Here is a 14,687-nt window from a genome sequence, read left to right as displayed (position 1 = left end):
TCATTAAAATGACCATACTACCCAAAGCAATCTACAGAGTCAATGCTATCCCTATTAAAATTCCAACAGCATATTTCACAGATTTAGAACAAATTCTCCAAAAATTTATATAGACCCAAAAAAGACCCCGAATAGCTGCAGCAATCTTGAGAAAGAAGAATAAAGCTTGAGGAATCACAATACTAGATATAAAGTTATATTACAAAGCCACTGTAATAAAAATAGCCTGGTACTGGAACAAGAACAGGCATGTAGATTAATGGAATAGAACAGAGACCTCAGAAATTGACCCAAGGCATTACACTCAATATTTGAAAAAAGAGGTAAGAGCATACAATGGAGTCAAGACAGTGTCTTCAATATATGGTATTGGTAAAATTGGATAGGTACATGCAAAAAAAACCCCCCAAAAAACTAGTCCACCAATTTACAGCATACATAAGAATAAATTCTAAATGGAGAAAAGACTTAAATGTAAGTCATAAAACTATAAAAATCCTAGAAGAAACCACAGGCAGCAAAATCTCGAATATATATCTCATAGCAATAACTCTGCCCACATACCTTCTAGGGCAAGGGAAACTAAAGAGAAAATAAACAAGTGGACTACATCAAAATAAAAAGCTTCTGGGGAGAAACCAAGATGGCGGCATAGGTAAACACCTAACCTGCAGCCTTGCACAACAATTTCAAAAATACAACTAAAAGTCAAAACGGACATCATCCAGAACCACAGGAAAACTGGCTGACTGAAACGCCCACAACTAGAAGGAAAGAGAAAACCACAAGGAAAATCAGAGGAGCCGTAAAAGCCTGAGGTACAGAGACACGGGCGGAGACACAGGCACGCTCCCGTGCTGGGAGGACAGAGCCGGCGAAGACGGGGCAGCTGAGTGCCTGGCCGGCGTTCTCTAGCGGGAAGGAGATAAAAGCTCCAGATTGCGCTGAACCCCAGCTCCAACTGCACTGAACCCCAATTCCGGGTCCAGGCTCATACTGGGGGAATCTGGGCTGTAAGGTGGAAACTTGGGAGCGGCGAAAGGCAGAGCTCCGGAGGCATGCACGTGAATGCGCGCAGAGGACGGACTGTTGCCCGTGCCGTTGAATTGCCCTAGCGGGAAGGAGACAAAAGCTCCGGACTGCGCTGAGCCCCAGTTCTGACTGCACGGAAACCCAGTTCCGGGCGAGACCCTGGGAAGCCAGGCTTATACTGGGGGAATCTGGGCTGTAAGGTGAAAACTCAGGGGAGCGGCGAAAGGCAGAGCTCTGGAGGCGTGCACGTGAATGCGTGCAGAGAACGGACTGTCGACTGTGCGCTGAATTGCCCTAGCGGGAAGGAGACAAAACCTCTGGACTGCGCTGAGCCCCAGTTCCGACTGCACTGTAACCCAGTTCCGGGCAAGAATCTGGGAATCCAGATTCTTTGGGGGAGAGACTAGACTGTTTGGCAGCGGGCGAAACTCCAGGGCGCCTTTCTCTCAGAGGTGCTTGCAGGGAGTACAGAGGGACACTGAGGGACAACTGAGACCCAGGAACCTCATAGGGCGGGGCTGACGGGAAGCCAAGGCTGTAGGCTCCACCCTGAAACTCCGTCCCATCCAAGCTGAGCACAGAGGCTTTTGCAATTTTGCAAGTCTAGTTGAATAAGGCTGTCTCCCGGCAGAGACACAGCTGATTCTCACAGCCAATTGGCCTGGAGGTCACATCCTCCCAGTGTTACCAACAGCAATCAAGGCTTAACAACACCAAGACTTTGCACTCAGCCCACAAAGGGGGGTACCAAGAGCGACCACCTAGAGAGACTGGGGAAGCTGAGCTTGCCCCTATAGGTCACTGACCACACAAAGCCACTCCATCAACACAGGGAGGCAGCCAAAATGTGGAGACACCGAAGCAGGTCACGAATAGAAGAGATGGAGGAAAGTAAACTAATGGATGACACAGTGTTCAGAACATTTATAAGGTTACTCAAGAATCTTCTAAAAACCGCTGAGAAACTTGAAGAGACCTTCAAGGACCTTAATGAGAATACCAAAAAAATAGAAAAGGACCAGTCAGAAATTATGCATACACTGTCTGAAATAAAGAATATACAGAAACTAAACTGTAGATCACCGTACCCCAAGAGTCAAACCATAGATCTGGAACATGAGGAAGCAAAAAACACCCAACCAGAGAGGCAGAAAGTAAGAAGAATCCAAAAGTGTGAGGATAGCCTAAGGAGCCTCTGGGACAGCTTTAAGCGTACCAACATCCGAATGTTTGGGGTGCCAGAAGAAGAGAGAGAGCAAGATACTGAAAACCTATTTGAAGAAATAATGACAGAAAACTTCCCCCACCTGATGAAAGAAATAGACTTACAAGTCCCTGGATAGTACCCCAAACAAGAGGAATCCAAAGAGGACCACACCAAGACACATCATAATTAAAAAGCCAAGAGTAAAAGACAAAGAGAGAATATTAAAAGCAGCAAGAGAAAAACAGTTAGTTACCTACAAGGGAGCACCCATACGACTGTCAGCTGATTTCTCAACAGAAACGATGCAGGCCAGACGGGAGTGGCAAGACATATTCAAAGAACCCACAACCAAGATTACTCTACCCAGCAAAGCTATCATTCAGAATTGAAGGTCAGACGAAGAGCTTCACAGACAAGAAAAAGCTAAAGGAGGTCATCACTACCAAACCAGGATTACATGAAATGCTGAAGGGTATTCTTTTTTTTATTTATTATTGATTTTTTTACAGAGAGGAAGAGAGAGGGATAGAGAGTTAGAAACATCGATGAGAGAGAAACATCGATCAGCTGCCTCTTGCACACCCCCTACTGGGGATGTGCCCGCAACCAAGGTACATGCCCTTGACCGGAATCGAACCTGGGACCCTTGAGTCCGCAGGCCGACGCTCTATCCACTGAGCCAAACCGGTTTCGGCAAGAAGGGTATTCTTTAAGAAGAGGAAGAAGAAAAAAAGGTAAAGGTAAAAATTGTGATCAACAAAAAGACATCAAATACATACCTACCAACAAGTGAATCTAAAAATCAAGTGAATAAAAAAATCTGAAGAACAGAATGGACTGGTGAATATAATAGAATCAGGGACATAGAAAGGGAGGCGACAGACAATTCTCAGCGGGAAGGTGATCTGAGGGGTGCAGGAAGAGATTGGACAAAAATCTTACACCTATGGATGAAGACAGTGGCGGGGGGTTAAGGGTATGGGGTGGTGTGGGGAATCAGGTGGAGGGGAGCTATGCGGGGGCGGGGAAGAGGAACACTGGTAATAATCATCTGAACAGTAAAGATTTATTAAAAAAATAAATAAAAAGCTTCTGCACAGCAAAAGTAACCATCAACAAAATGAAAAGGGAGCCCATTATATGGGAGGACATATTTGGCTGTGATACATGTGATAAAGGATTAATAAAATATATAAGGAACTCATACAAGTTAACAAAAGGAAGACAAACAATCTAATTAAAAAAATGGGCAAAGTACCTAAATAGACACTTCTCTGTGGACATGCAGATGGCCAAGCGACATATGAAAAAATGCTCAAAGTCACTGATCATCAGAGAGATGCAAATTGAAACAACAATGAGCCAGGCCAGTGTGGCTCAGTGATTGTGCTTCGACCTGTGAACCAGGAGGTCATGGTTCGATTCCTGGTCAGGACACATGCCTGGGTTGCTGGCACCATCCCAATGTGAGGTGTGTAGGAGGCAGCTGATCAATGATGATCTCTCATTATTGACGTTTCTAGCTATGTTTACCTCTCCCTTCCTCTCTGAAATGAATCAATCAATATATATATACTAGAGGCCCGGTGCACAAGATTTGTGCACTTAGGGGTGTCCCTCAGCCCGGCCTGCACCCTCACACAGTCAGGGAGCCCTCAGGAGTTGTCTGCCTGCCAGTTTAGTAAGCTGGCAGTCAGACATCCCTCTTGCAGTCCAGGACTCTCGCAGTCCAAGACTCCTTGCTCCTTACAGCCTGCGTGCAGCGGAGGCAGGAGAGACTCCCACCACCGCTGCTGGGTTTACTTGCTGTGAGCCCGGCTTGGGGCTGAGTGATGCTCCCTTTGTGGGAGCACACTGACCACCAGGGGGCAGTTCCTGCATTGAGCGTCTGCCCCCTGGTGGTCAGTGCGCGTCATAGTGACCGGTCGTTCCACTGTTCAGTTTATTTGCATATTATGCTTTTATTATATAGGATCCTATCTAATAAAAGAGTAATGTGCAAATTGACCATCACTCCAACACACAAGATGGCTGTCCCCATGTGGACAGAAGATGGCCACCACAAGATGGCCAGCAGGGGAGGGAAGTTGGAAGGGACCAGGCCTGCAAGGGAGGGCAGTTGGGGGCGATCAAGTCTGCAGGGGGAGGGAAGTTAGGGGTGACTAGGCTGGCAGAGGAGGGAAGTTGGGGGCAACCGGGCCTGCAGGGAGGGGCAGTTGGGATGGGGGGGACCCAGGCCTGCAGGGGAGAGCATTTGGGGGGGACCAGGCCTGCAGGGGAGGGCAGTTAGGGGTGACCAGGCCTGCAGGGGAGGGCAGTTAGGGGCAATCAAGCTGGCAGGGGAGCAGTTAGGGGGTGATCAGGCAGAAGTGGTTAGGGGCAATCAGGAAGGCAGGCAGGCAAACAGTTGGGAGCCAGCAGTCCTGGATTGTGAGAAGGATGTCTGACTGCCCGGTCCTGGTAGGATCGGGCCTCTACGGGCAGTCGGACATCCCTTGAGGGGTCCCAGATTGGAGAGGGTGCAGTCTGGGCTGAGGGACACACACCCTCGTGCATGAATTTCATGCACCGGGCCTCTAGTGTGTGTATGTATGTATATGTATATATATATATATATATATATATATATATATATATATATATATATATATATATATATATATATATATATAAATAACCAGGAGGTATCACCTCACACCTTTCAGAATGGCTATCATCAACAAATCAACAAATCACAAGTGTTTTCGAGGATGTGGAGAAAAGGGAACTCTAGTACACTGCTGGTAGGAATGCAGATTGGTGCAGCCGTTATGGAAAACAGTATGGTATTTCCTAAAAAAATTAAAGATGGAACTGCCATTTGACCCAGTGATCCACTTCTAGAAACCAGAAACACCATTCAGAAAGAATGTATGTATATCTATGGTCATAGCAGCACAATTTACAATAGCTAAGATTAGGAAATGGAACCCAGACCTTTCAGTCCGCAAGCCAACGCTCTATCCACTGAGCCAAACCAGCTAAGGCTGCCTTTTCCATTTTAGTCTTCAATCCATTTTAATTTCCCTGATAAAGCCTTTTCTCTTGAAGTCTATTTTGTCTAATGTTAATATTGCTAATTTGGTTTTCATTTTGTTTCTATTTTCATGGTGTATCTTTTTACTTTGTGTTTTTTCCTTGTTTTAGATTTAGCTTTATATAAATAGCATATATTTGTATTTAGAAAATTCATTTTTATAATTTGTCTCTTAATTGGGAAATTTCATTTTTTTCTTCTTCGTCTTTTCATGCTATACCCCCCACCCTTTTGGGCTACTTTCTTTTTTCTCTCCCTTCTGCTTTTCTCATTTTATTCCTTAGCAGTTATATATTTTATTCTTTGGTCTTCTTTTAGTGAGTACCCCACTTTTTAAAATAGAACATACTTAAAGTTCAAACATAAGATTTAATAATACAAGGATCCTTGAATGCTTTATTGCCCCTTGCCTTCTGCCAATGCATGCCATTGTTGTTCAATTTCACAGTTTTTCTTTTTTTAATGTATTTTTATTTTTATTATATATACTAGAGGCCCGGTGCACGAAATTCATGCATGGGGGGGCGGTGTCCCTCAGCCCAGCCTGTACCCTCTCCAATCTGGGACATATCTCTCACAATCCAGGACTGCTGACTACCAACTGCTCACCTGCCTCCTGCCTGATTGCCCCTATCTGCTTCTGCCTGCCAGCCTTATCGCCCCTAACCACTCCCCTGCTAGACTGATCGACGCCTAACTGCTCCCTGCCAGCCCGATTGCCCCTAACTGCCCTCCCCTGCTGGCCTGGTCACCCCTAACTGCCCTCCCTTGCAGGCCTGGTTGCCCCCAACTGCCCTCCCCTGCTGACCCGGTCACCCCTAACTGCCCTCTCTTGCCAGCCTGGTCACCCCGGACTGCCCTCCGCTGCCAGCCTGGTCGCTCCCAACTGCCCTCCCCTGCAGGTTTTGTCCCTCCCCTACCGGCCTGGTTCCCCCAAGCTGCCCTCCTCTACAGGCCTGTTCGCCCCCAACTGCCCTCCTCTGCTGGCCCAGTCACCCTTAACTGCCCCCCCCCTTTGCTGGCCTGATCGCCCCAACTGCCCTCCCCTGCTGGCCTGATTGCCCACAACTTCCTTCCCTTGCCGGCCATCTTGTGGCGGCCATCTTGTGGTGTCCACATGGGGGCAGCCATCTTTGACCACATGGGGGTGGCCATCTTGTGTGTTGGAGTGACAGTCAATTTGCATTTTACTCTTTTATTAGATAGGATTTTTTTTATAAATCTTTATTGTCCAGATTATTACAGGTGTTCCTCTCCCCCCCACACATAGCTCCCCTCCACCTGATTCCCTACCCCACCCCATACCCTTACCCCCCGCCACTGTCTTCATCCATAGGTGTAAGATTTTTGTCCATTCTTTTCCTGCACCCATCAGACCCCCTTCCCCCTGAGAATTGTCTGTCGCATCCCTTTCTATGTCCCTGATTCTATTATATTCACCAGTCCATTCTGTTCTTCAAATTTTTTTTATTCACTTGATTTTTAGATTCACTTGTTGGTAGGTATGTATTTGATGTCTTTTTGTTGTTCATAATTTTTACCTTTACCTTTTTTTTCTTCTTCCTCTTCTTAAAGAATACCCTTCAGCATTTCATGTAATCCTGGTTTGGTGGTGATGAACTCCTTTAGCTTTTTCTTGTCTGTGAAGCTCTTTGTCTGACCTTCAATTCTGAATGATAGCTTTGCTGAGTAGAGTAATCTTGGTTGTAGGTTCTTGCTGTTCATCACTTTGAATATTTCTTGCCACTCCCGTCTGGCCTGCATAGTTTCTGCTGAGAAATCAGCTGACAGTCCTATGGGTACTCCCTTGTAGGTAACTAACTGTTTTTCTCTTGCTGCTTTCAAGATTCTCTCTTTGTCTTTTGCCCTTGGCATTTTAATTATGATGTGTCTTGGTGTGGTCCTCTTTGGATTCCTCTTGTTTGGGGTTCAGTGCGCTTCCTGGACTTGTAAGTCTATTTCTTTCACCAGGTGGGGGAAGTTTTAGGTCATCATTTTTTGAAATAGGTTTTTAGTATCTTGCTCTCTCTCTTCTTCTGGCACCCCAAACATTCGGATGTTGGTACGCTTAAAGCCGTCCCAGAGGCTCCTTACGCTATCCTCACACTTTTGGATTCTTCTTTCTTTCTGCCTCTCTGGTTGGGTGGTTTTTGCTTCCTCATATTCCAGATCTTTGGTTTAACTCTTCAGGTACGGTGGTCTACAGTTGAGTTTCTGTATATTCTTTATTTCAGACAGTGTATGCTTAATTTCTGACTGGTCCTTTTCCATTTTCTTGGTATTCTCATTAAGGTCCTGGAAGGTCTCTTCAAGTTTCTCAGCGGTTTTTAGAAGATTCTTGAGTAACCTTATAAATGTGGTTCTGAACACTGTGTCGTCCAGTAGTTTACTATCCTCCATCTCTCCTATTCGTGACATACTTTGGTGTTTCCGCATTTTGGCTGCCTCCCTGTGTTGATGGAGTGGCTTTGTGTGGTCAGTGACCTATAGGGGCTGGTAGCTCAGCTTCCCCAATCACCCTAGGTGGTCGCTCTTGGTACCCCCCTTTGTGGGCTGAGTGCAAAGTCTTGGTGTTGTTAAGCCTTGATTGCTGTTGGTAACACTGGGAGGATGTGACCTCCAGTCCAATTGGCTGTGAGGATCAGCTGTGTCTCTGCCGGGAGACAGCCTTATTCAACTAGACTTGCAAAATTGTAAAAGCCTCTGTGCTCAGCTTGGATGGGGCGGAGTTTTAGGGTGGAGCCTACAGCCTTGGCTTCCCGTCAGCCCCGCCTTATGAGGTTCCTTGGTCTCAGTGTCCCTCAGTGTCCCTCTGTACTCCCTGCAAGTACCTCTGAGAGAAAGGCGCCCTGGAGTTTCGCCTGCTGCCAAACAGTCTAGTCTCTCCCCCAATGAATCTGGATTCCCAGATTCTTGCCCAGAACTGGGTTTCAGTGCAGTCAGAACTGGGGCTCAGCGCAGTCCGGAGCTTTTGTCTCCCTCCCGCTAAGGCAATTCAGTGGCACAGTCAACAGTCCGTCCTCTGCGCGCATTCACGTGCGCGCCTCCGGAACTCTGCCTTTCGCCGCTCCCCTGAGTTTCTGCCTTACAGCCCAGATTCCCCCAGTATGAGCCTGGCTTCCCAGGGTCTCGCCTGGAACTGGGGTTCAGTGCAGTAGGAGCTGGGGTTCAGCGCAATCTGGAGCTTTTATCTCCTTCCCGCTAGAGAACGCCGGCCAGGCACTCAGCCGCCCTGTCCTCCCCGGCTCTGTCCTGCCTGCACGGGCACGCGCCTGTGTCTCCGCCCGTGTCTCTGTACCTCAGGCTTTTACGGCTCCTCTGATTTTCCTTGTGATTTTCTCTTTCCTTCTAGATGTGGGCATTTCAGTCAGCCAGCTTTCCTGTGGTTCTGGATGATGTCTGTTTTGACTTTTAGTTGTATTTTTGAAATTGTTGTGCAAAGCTGCAGGTTAGGTGTTTCCCTATGCCGCTATCTTGGTTTCTCCGATGATAGGATATGTTTTTATTGATTTCAGAGAGGAAGGGAGAGAGAAACATCAATGATGAGAGAGAATCACTGATTGGCTGCCTCCTGCATGCCCCCTACTGGGGGGGATTGAGCCCGCAAACTGGGCATGTGCCCTTGGCCGGAATCGAACCTGGGACCTTTTAGTCTGCAGGCTGATGCTCTATCCACTCAACCAAACTGACTAGGGCATTAATGTATTTTTTATTGATTTCAGAGAGGAAGGGAGAGAGGGAGAGAGAAACATCAATGATGAGAGAGAATCATTTATCAGCTGCCTCCTGCCCACCCAAAACCGGGGACTGAGCCTGCAACTCTGGCATGTACTCTGACTTGGAATTGAATCATAACCTCCTGGTTCGTAGGTCGATGCTCAACCACTGGGCCACACTGGCTGGGCAGTTCCATAATTTTTATACTTCTCAATTCAACACCACAAAATTATACTTTTTTTTCTATAGAAATTCAATTTTTTTAGACTATTTTCAAAAGAAACAGTGGTGTGCTGTTTTTCTAAAAATATGCCTTTATAGATTTATATATAATATGTATATTATAAAATCCATACATGTATTTACATGATTGCTACATACAAAAGTACAGCACTGTGGTATGGACATATTTATAGGTACATTTCTTCTGCTTATCCCTGCTGTGCTGCTCCCAGGTGAGGCAGCTTGCATCTGGCTCAGGCAGGTGTCTCTGAGTGAAGGCCTCCGTAGAGAAGGTGCGTGGCTGCTGAGGGAGCAACAGGTTGCAGGACTCATCCTTCTGCAGGCCTGGTGGGCAGTATCTGGAGGCATCAACCCATAGTGACAGTGCTGCCCTTGAGATGGAGGTGGCTGCAGAGCCTTCTGGGGCCATTCTGTGTCCTGGACTTGCTTGGCTGAACCAAGAACTTGTATAGGTGAGGGGAGCAGGAGGCTGGGAGGTGGGGACCCCTTTCAGCCCTGGCCCCATGAAGGGGAAAGGGCTGGATGAAAATTATACTTTTTGATTATTTGTTTTATTCAGTCAGTAGATACTTAGAATAGTTACATATTTTACCAATTCCTTTGCTCATTCTACTTCATTCTGGTGCTATTTTCCCTTTTTATAATGTATATCCTTTACAAGTTTATTTGGTGAGTCTAAACACTCAAATTTTACTTATCTGAAAATTATTTTAATCTGCCATTGTTCCTGAAAGTTAGTTGATTGGTCTAAGAGTTTAAAAGAACAGGGGTTGGCAAAGTGGTTTTTTACAGGGTCAATAATATTTTGAATTTTGTGGGCCATATAGTCTCTCTCAAGTAATTAAACTAGTCAGTTTGTAGTGAACAAGCAACCCCAGACAATATGTCAACATGTGAGTGTGACAGAAGATTTTGTTGATAGATACCAAAGTTTGAATTTTATGTAATTATCATGTGTTTTGAAATATTAATTATTTTAACCATTAGAAAGTGCAAAAACCATTCATCCAGTTTGTGGGCTGTGTAAAAACAGGCTGGAGCCCTAGCCAGTTTCGCTCAGTGGATAGAGCGTTGGCTTATGGACCGAAGGGTCCCAGGTTCAATTCCAGTCAAGGGTACATACCTTGGTTGCAGGCTCTTCCCTGTCCCGGGTCCTGGTTGAGGCTTGTGCAGGAGGCAACCAATCGATGTGTTTCTCTCCCATCAGTATTTCTCTCTGTCTTTCCCTTTCTCTTCCACTCTCTCTGAAAACAGGCTGGATTTGACCTTAGGCCGTAGTTTTTGCTGACCTTTTATCTAGATGAGCATTTATTTTACTTAGCACTGGATACTTGGTAGTAATCCTATATAATAAAAGGCTAGGTGGTGTCACGCCCTCAAGCAACGCTCTCGCACGAAATCATAACAAGATGGCCACCACAAGATGGCTGGCAGGGGAGGGCAGTTGTGGGTGATCAGGCCGGCACGGGAGGGCTGTTCGGGGCAAACAGGCCAGCAGGGGAAGGCAGTTGGGGGCAATCGGGCTGGTAGGGGAGGGCACTTGGGGGTGAGATCAGACCAGCAGGGGAGGGCAGTTGGGGGTGCCCGGGCCTGCAGGGGAGGGAAGTTGAGGGTGATCAGGCTGGCAGGGGAGCAGTTAGGCATCAATCAGGTCAGCAGGGGAGTGGTTAGGGGGCGATTAGGGGCAGGCAGGCAGGTGAGCGGTAAGGAGCCAGCAGTCACGGATTGTGTGAGGGATGTGATCGGGCCTAAACTGGCAGTCGGACATCCCTAAAGGGGTCCCAGATTGGAGAGGGTGCAGGCCGGGCTGAAGTACACCCCACTCATGCATGAATTTCGTACACCAGGCCTCTAGTTATTCTTATAATGTCTTAATGTGATACTATCTTTCATTTTTAATTGTTGAGAAGTCAGCTGTCAATCTAATTATCCTTTATTTTTAGGTAATGTGGTGGTATGTTTTTCTTTGGTTGTGTTTTATTTATTTTTTAATATTTTTATTAACTTTTAGAGAGAGAGGAAGGGAGAGGGAGAAAGAGAAACATTGATATGAGAGCAGAACATTAATTGGCTATCTCCTGCATGCCCCCTACCAGGGATCGAGCCCATAACCTGGGCATCTGCTCTGATTAGGAATGCAACTTGCAATCTTTCAGTGCATGGGATGATGCTCAATCAACTGAGCCACACCTGGCAGGGCTTCTTGGTTGCTTTTAAGAACTTCTTAGTGTCTCTGGTGTGGGTCCCTGTGATATATCTAAATGTGGCTTTATTTTCATTTAACCTGGTCAGGATTGGTTGAGTACCCAGAATCTGAAGATTCGTGTCTCATTACTTATGGAAATTTTCAGCTATTATTTTTTGCTCATATCATATTATACCATATCATATAAAACATAGGAGGTAAAAAAACCCACAAAAAACAAAAAACAAGCAAACATAGGAGGTAGAAAGATCCATTTGAAGGTTTTTTGCAGTTATAATGTAAGATATTGTCTATTATACTAGTGGCCTGGTGCACGAAATTCATGCACATTAAAAGGGATTAATTAGAGGAAATATTTTAATATTACTATTTGCCCTATCTCTATAATAGAAGTATCAGAGATGAAAGAAAATTAGTAAAATATATATGAAAATCTTCCTCCTGTCAGTCTGGGGCATACCACGAGACTCAGAGTCAAGTCCCCACCCACCACATGCGCCTCAAAATTGCGCGAGACCTGGGTCCAGACCCGGCCAGCCCCCCCACCATTGGACTAGATCCAGACTCGGCCGGTCCTACCCTTGTCAGGCCCCACCGGGCGGGGGGCACAGCCTCAGGTCCCCTGGCCCGGTACTGGGGTGGGAGGGCGTGACCTGAGGTCCCCCAGGCCAGGCCAGGGGATGCGCCTTGAGGTCCCCTGTCAAGCTCCGCCGGGTGGGAGACGCAGCCTGAGATCCCCTATCAAGCCCCACCAGGTGGGGGGCATGGCCTGAGGTTCCCGTCAAGCCCTGCCAGGCAGGGAGCACAGCCTCAGGTCCCCCGTCAAGCCCCGCTGGGCGAGGGGCATGGCCTGAGGTCTCCCGGCCCAGGCCAAAGTGAGCAGCCTGAGGTCCCCTGGCCCAGCAGTGGGGCGGGGGGGGGGGGGGGCATGGCCTTAGGTCACCTGGCCCAGTGCCAGGGTGCGCGGCCTGAGGTCCCCCATCAAGCCCTGCTGGGCGGGGGGGGGGGGGGGGGGAGGGTGGCCTGAGGTTCCCTGGCCTGGTGCTGAGGCAGGGGACATACCCCGCTGGCTAAAGGACAGTGCCACTGGGGTTGGTATAACATGTCCAGCTTCCACTTGAGTCCACTGTAGAGCCTTTTTTCACCAGTATGGTCAAGGATTCAAGTTGTTTTCTCTGGTCTGCTGCATACAGTTCCAGGAGATTGTCAAAATTTTTAGTCAATACCAGGGCTCCACTTTTCATCAGGTGGAAAATTGAAGTAGCTGTTTTCCAGAGTCTTCCATTTTTTACTCCAAGCCATTGACTACTTCATATAAACAGTTCTTGAAAAATGTGGATCGAACATTACTAGTACAAGGAGAGTCTCCGAATAGATCATGGGCAACATGAACAGATTTTTGTCCTCATGGAGACATTTCTGAAGTTTTTTGCTCTCATCTTCTCAAAATCAGTGGCAGCATCTGTAAGGCCTGAATTAACCCCTTCCAGGATTTTAGGGCTGGAACCTGAGTTGCAATTGCAGCACTAATGCTTGTTCCAGTCATCAGCCAAGTTCCCAAGGCTTCTTACTTTTTAAGCTTGGAAGCAGCTTCCTGTGCTTGTTGGTGGGGGGTGCGCCAACTCTGAAATATAAACAAATATTGTCCATATCAGAATTCTGGCTCCATGTAGAAGCCATTCACCCAGTTTTGTGCAAAGAATGAGAATTTCCTTGCCACTGCTTTTCTTCCTATGAAGCTTCTGAGAAGGTATATTCACATCTGCTCCAAATGCTGCTGCTCTAACTCATAAGCTCTCTTTTATTAAAGTTATCACTTTTTTGGTTTGGTTGCAGAGAAGTATAGCATTACATATAATACTAATACGTAGCGTCGAATAACTTAGTACATTTATTTTTGCACATTTTATCCTGTGTATAATTATAAATGATAAATACACACAAGTATTTTTATATTATCAATATGCATTTTACATTATTAATAGTTTGCTTGACCTTTGTTTTTTAAACTGTATTCAGAACAATTCTTTGTACCTGTATGCAGTTAATGGATTAATTGGAAAGCTGTTGATTGTTATTTGAATGCTTCTTTAAGTTTGCAAGATTTATGCTAGTGCTTTAACATAGACTTCTTTCATTTTAGAGAACTCAATTTCCTGCATCTGCTGAATCTCAAAAACCCCACCTGAAAAAAGGTCTGTATGAAATTTCATTGTATATTTGCAGATTTCTCTTATTATTTCTTTTTTCTATATGCATTAGAGCTTTTTAAAATATGATTGTTGATGAAAGCACTATTATTGGGTTCTTCCATAGCTAGTTTTTATTTTATGGAATTGTTAGATATTGGAAGGTTGATTTTACCTGTAAATGTGTTTAAATGGAGTTTTATTATATAAACTAGGGGCCCAGTGCATGAAATTCGTGCACTGGGGGTGGGGGGTCCCTCAGCCCAACCTGCCCCCTCTCACATACTGGGAACCCTCAGGGGATGTCCTACTGATAGCTTAGGCCCGCGCCCCACAGGGAGCGTACCTAAGCCGCAGTCTGGCCTCCCTTTGTGGGAGGCAACCGGGCTGGTCAGGGGAAGGCACCAGCCCCATCACCCGCTGCTGCAGCCACTGCCAGTCACCACAGCCACCAAGGTGTTTTCATCAACACGGACTCCAGTCCCTTCACCAAGAAAAAATGACAACTTTCTTTAGGCATTTTCAAGATGTGTCTTTCATAGGATATGCATTTCTTTTTTTTTTTTATCCTCACCTGAGGATATGTTTCCATTGACTTTTAGAGAATGTGGAAGAGAAAGGGAAAGACAGAGAGAAACACTTTGATTGGTTGCCTCCTGCATGAGCCCTGACCTGGGCCCCGGCCATGGAGGAGCCTGCAACCTAGGTACATGCCCTTGATCAGAATTGAACCCGGACCTTGTGGTTGGCAGGCCGAGGCTCTATCCACTGAGCCAAACTGGCTAGGGCTGGATATGACATTTCTTAGCCCCTCCAGCAGTGGGCCTTAGTTTTTTCCTCCAGGAGGGTGGTGGAAAAACCCTAGATCACCTTCTTGGATTCTTATTACCCAAGTTACCAAAAACACTGTGAGTGGTGGCGTACAGGGAGCTTAGCCAATGAGCGGTCATAAAAGGTGTTTCCTCTGCGGCTCATGCGCAGAGGACCCCCTGCGTTGTGTCCGCTGGGCTGGGGGCA

At 46.5% G+C, this 14,687-nt stretch overlaps 1 protein-coding gene across 4 annotated transcripts in view; it reads left to right on the top strand.

Annotated features, from left to right (window-relative positions):
- The window catches only part of BBS4 (Bardet-Biedl syndrome 4), a 180,113-nt gene that overhangs the window by 23,005 nt on the left and 142,421 nt on the right, over nt 1-14,687 (top strand). For all 4 annotated transcript variants that reach the window (XM_079789701.1, XM_079789702.1, XM_079789700.1 and 1 more), the window contains exon 2: nt 13,625-13,676. In XM_079789701.1, coding sequence (XP_079645827.1) covers nt 13,625-13,676 — 52 coding nt within the window. The remainder of the gene's footprint in view (nt 1-13,624; nt 13,677-14,687) is intronic.

Source organism: Cnephaeus nilssonii (genome assembly GCF_951640355.1).
Source record: "Cnephaeus nilssonii genome assembly, chromosome: 1".
Lineage (NCBI taxonomy): Eukaryota > Metazoa > Chordata > Mammalia > Chiroptera > Vespertilionidae > Cnephaeus > Cnephaeus nilssonii.
The sequence above is the reverse complement of the archived record's forward strand: the minus strand, read 5'-3'. Positions and strand labels throughout refer to the sequence as shown.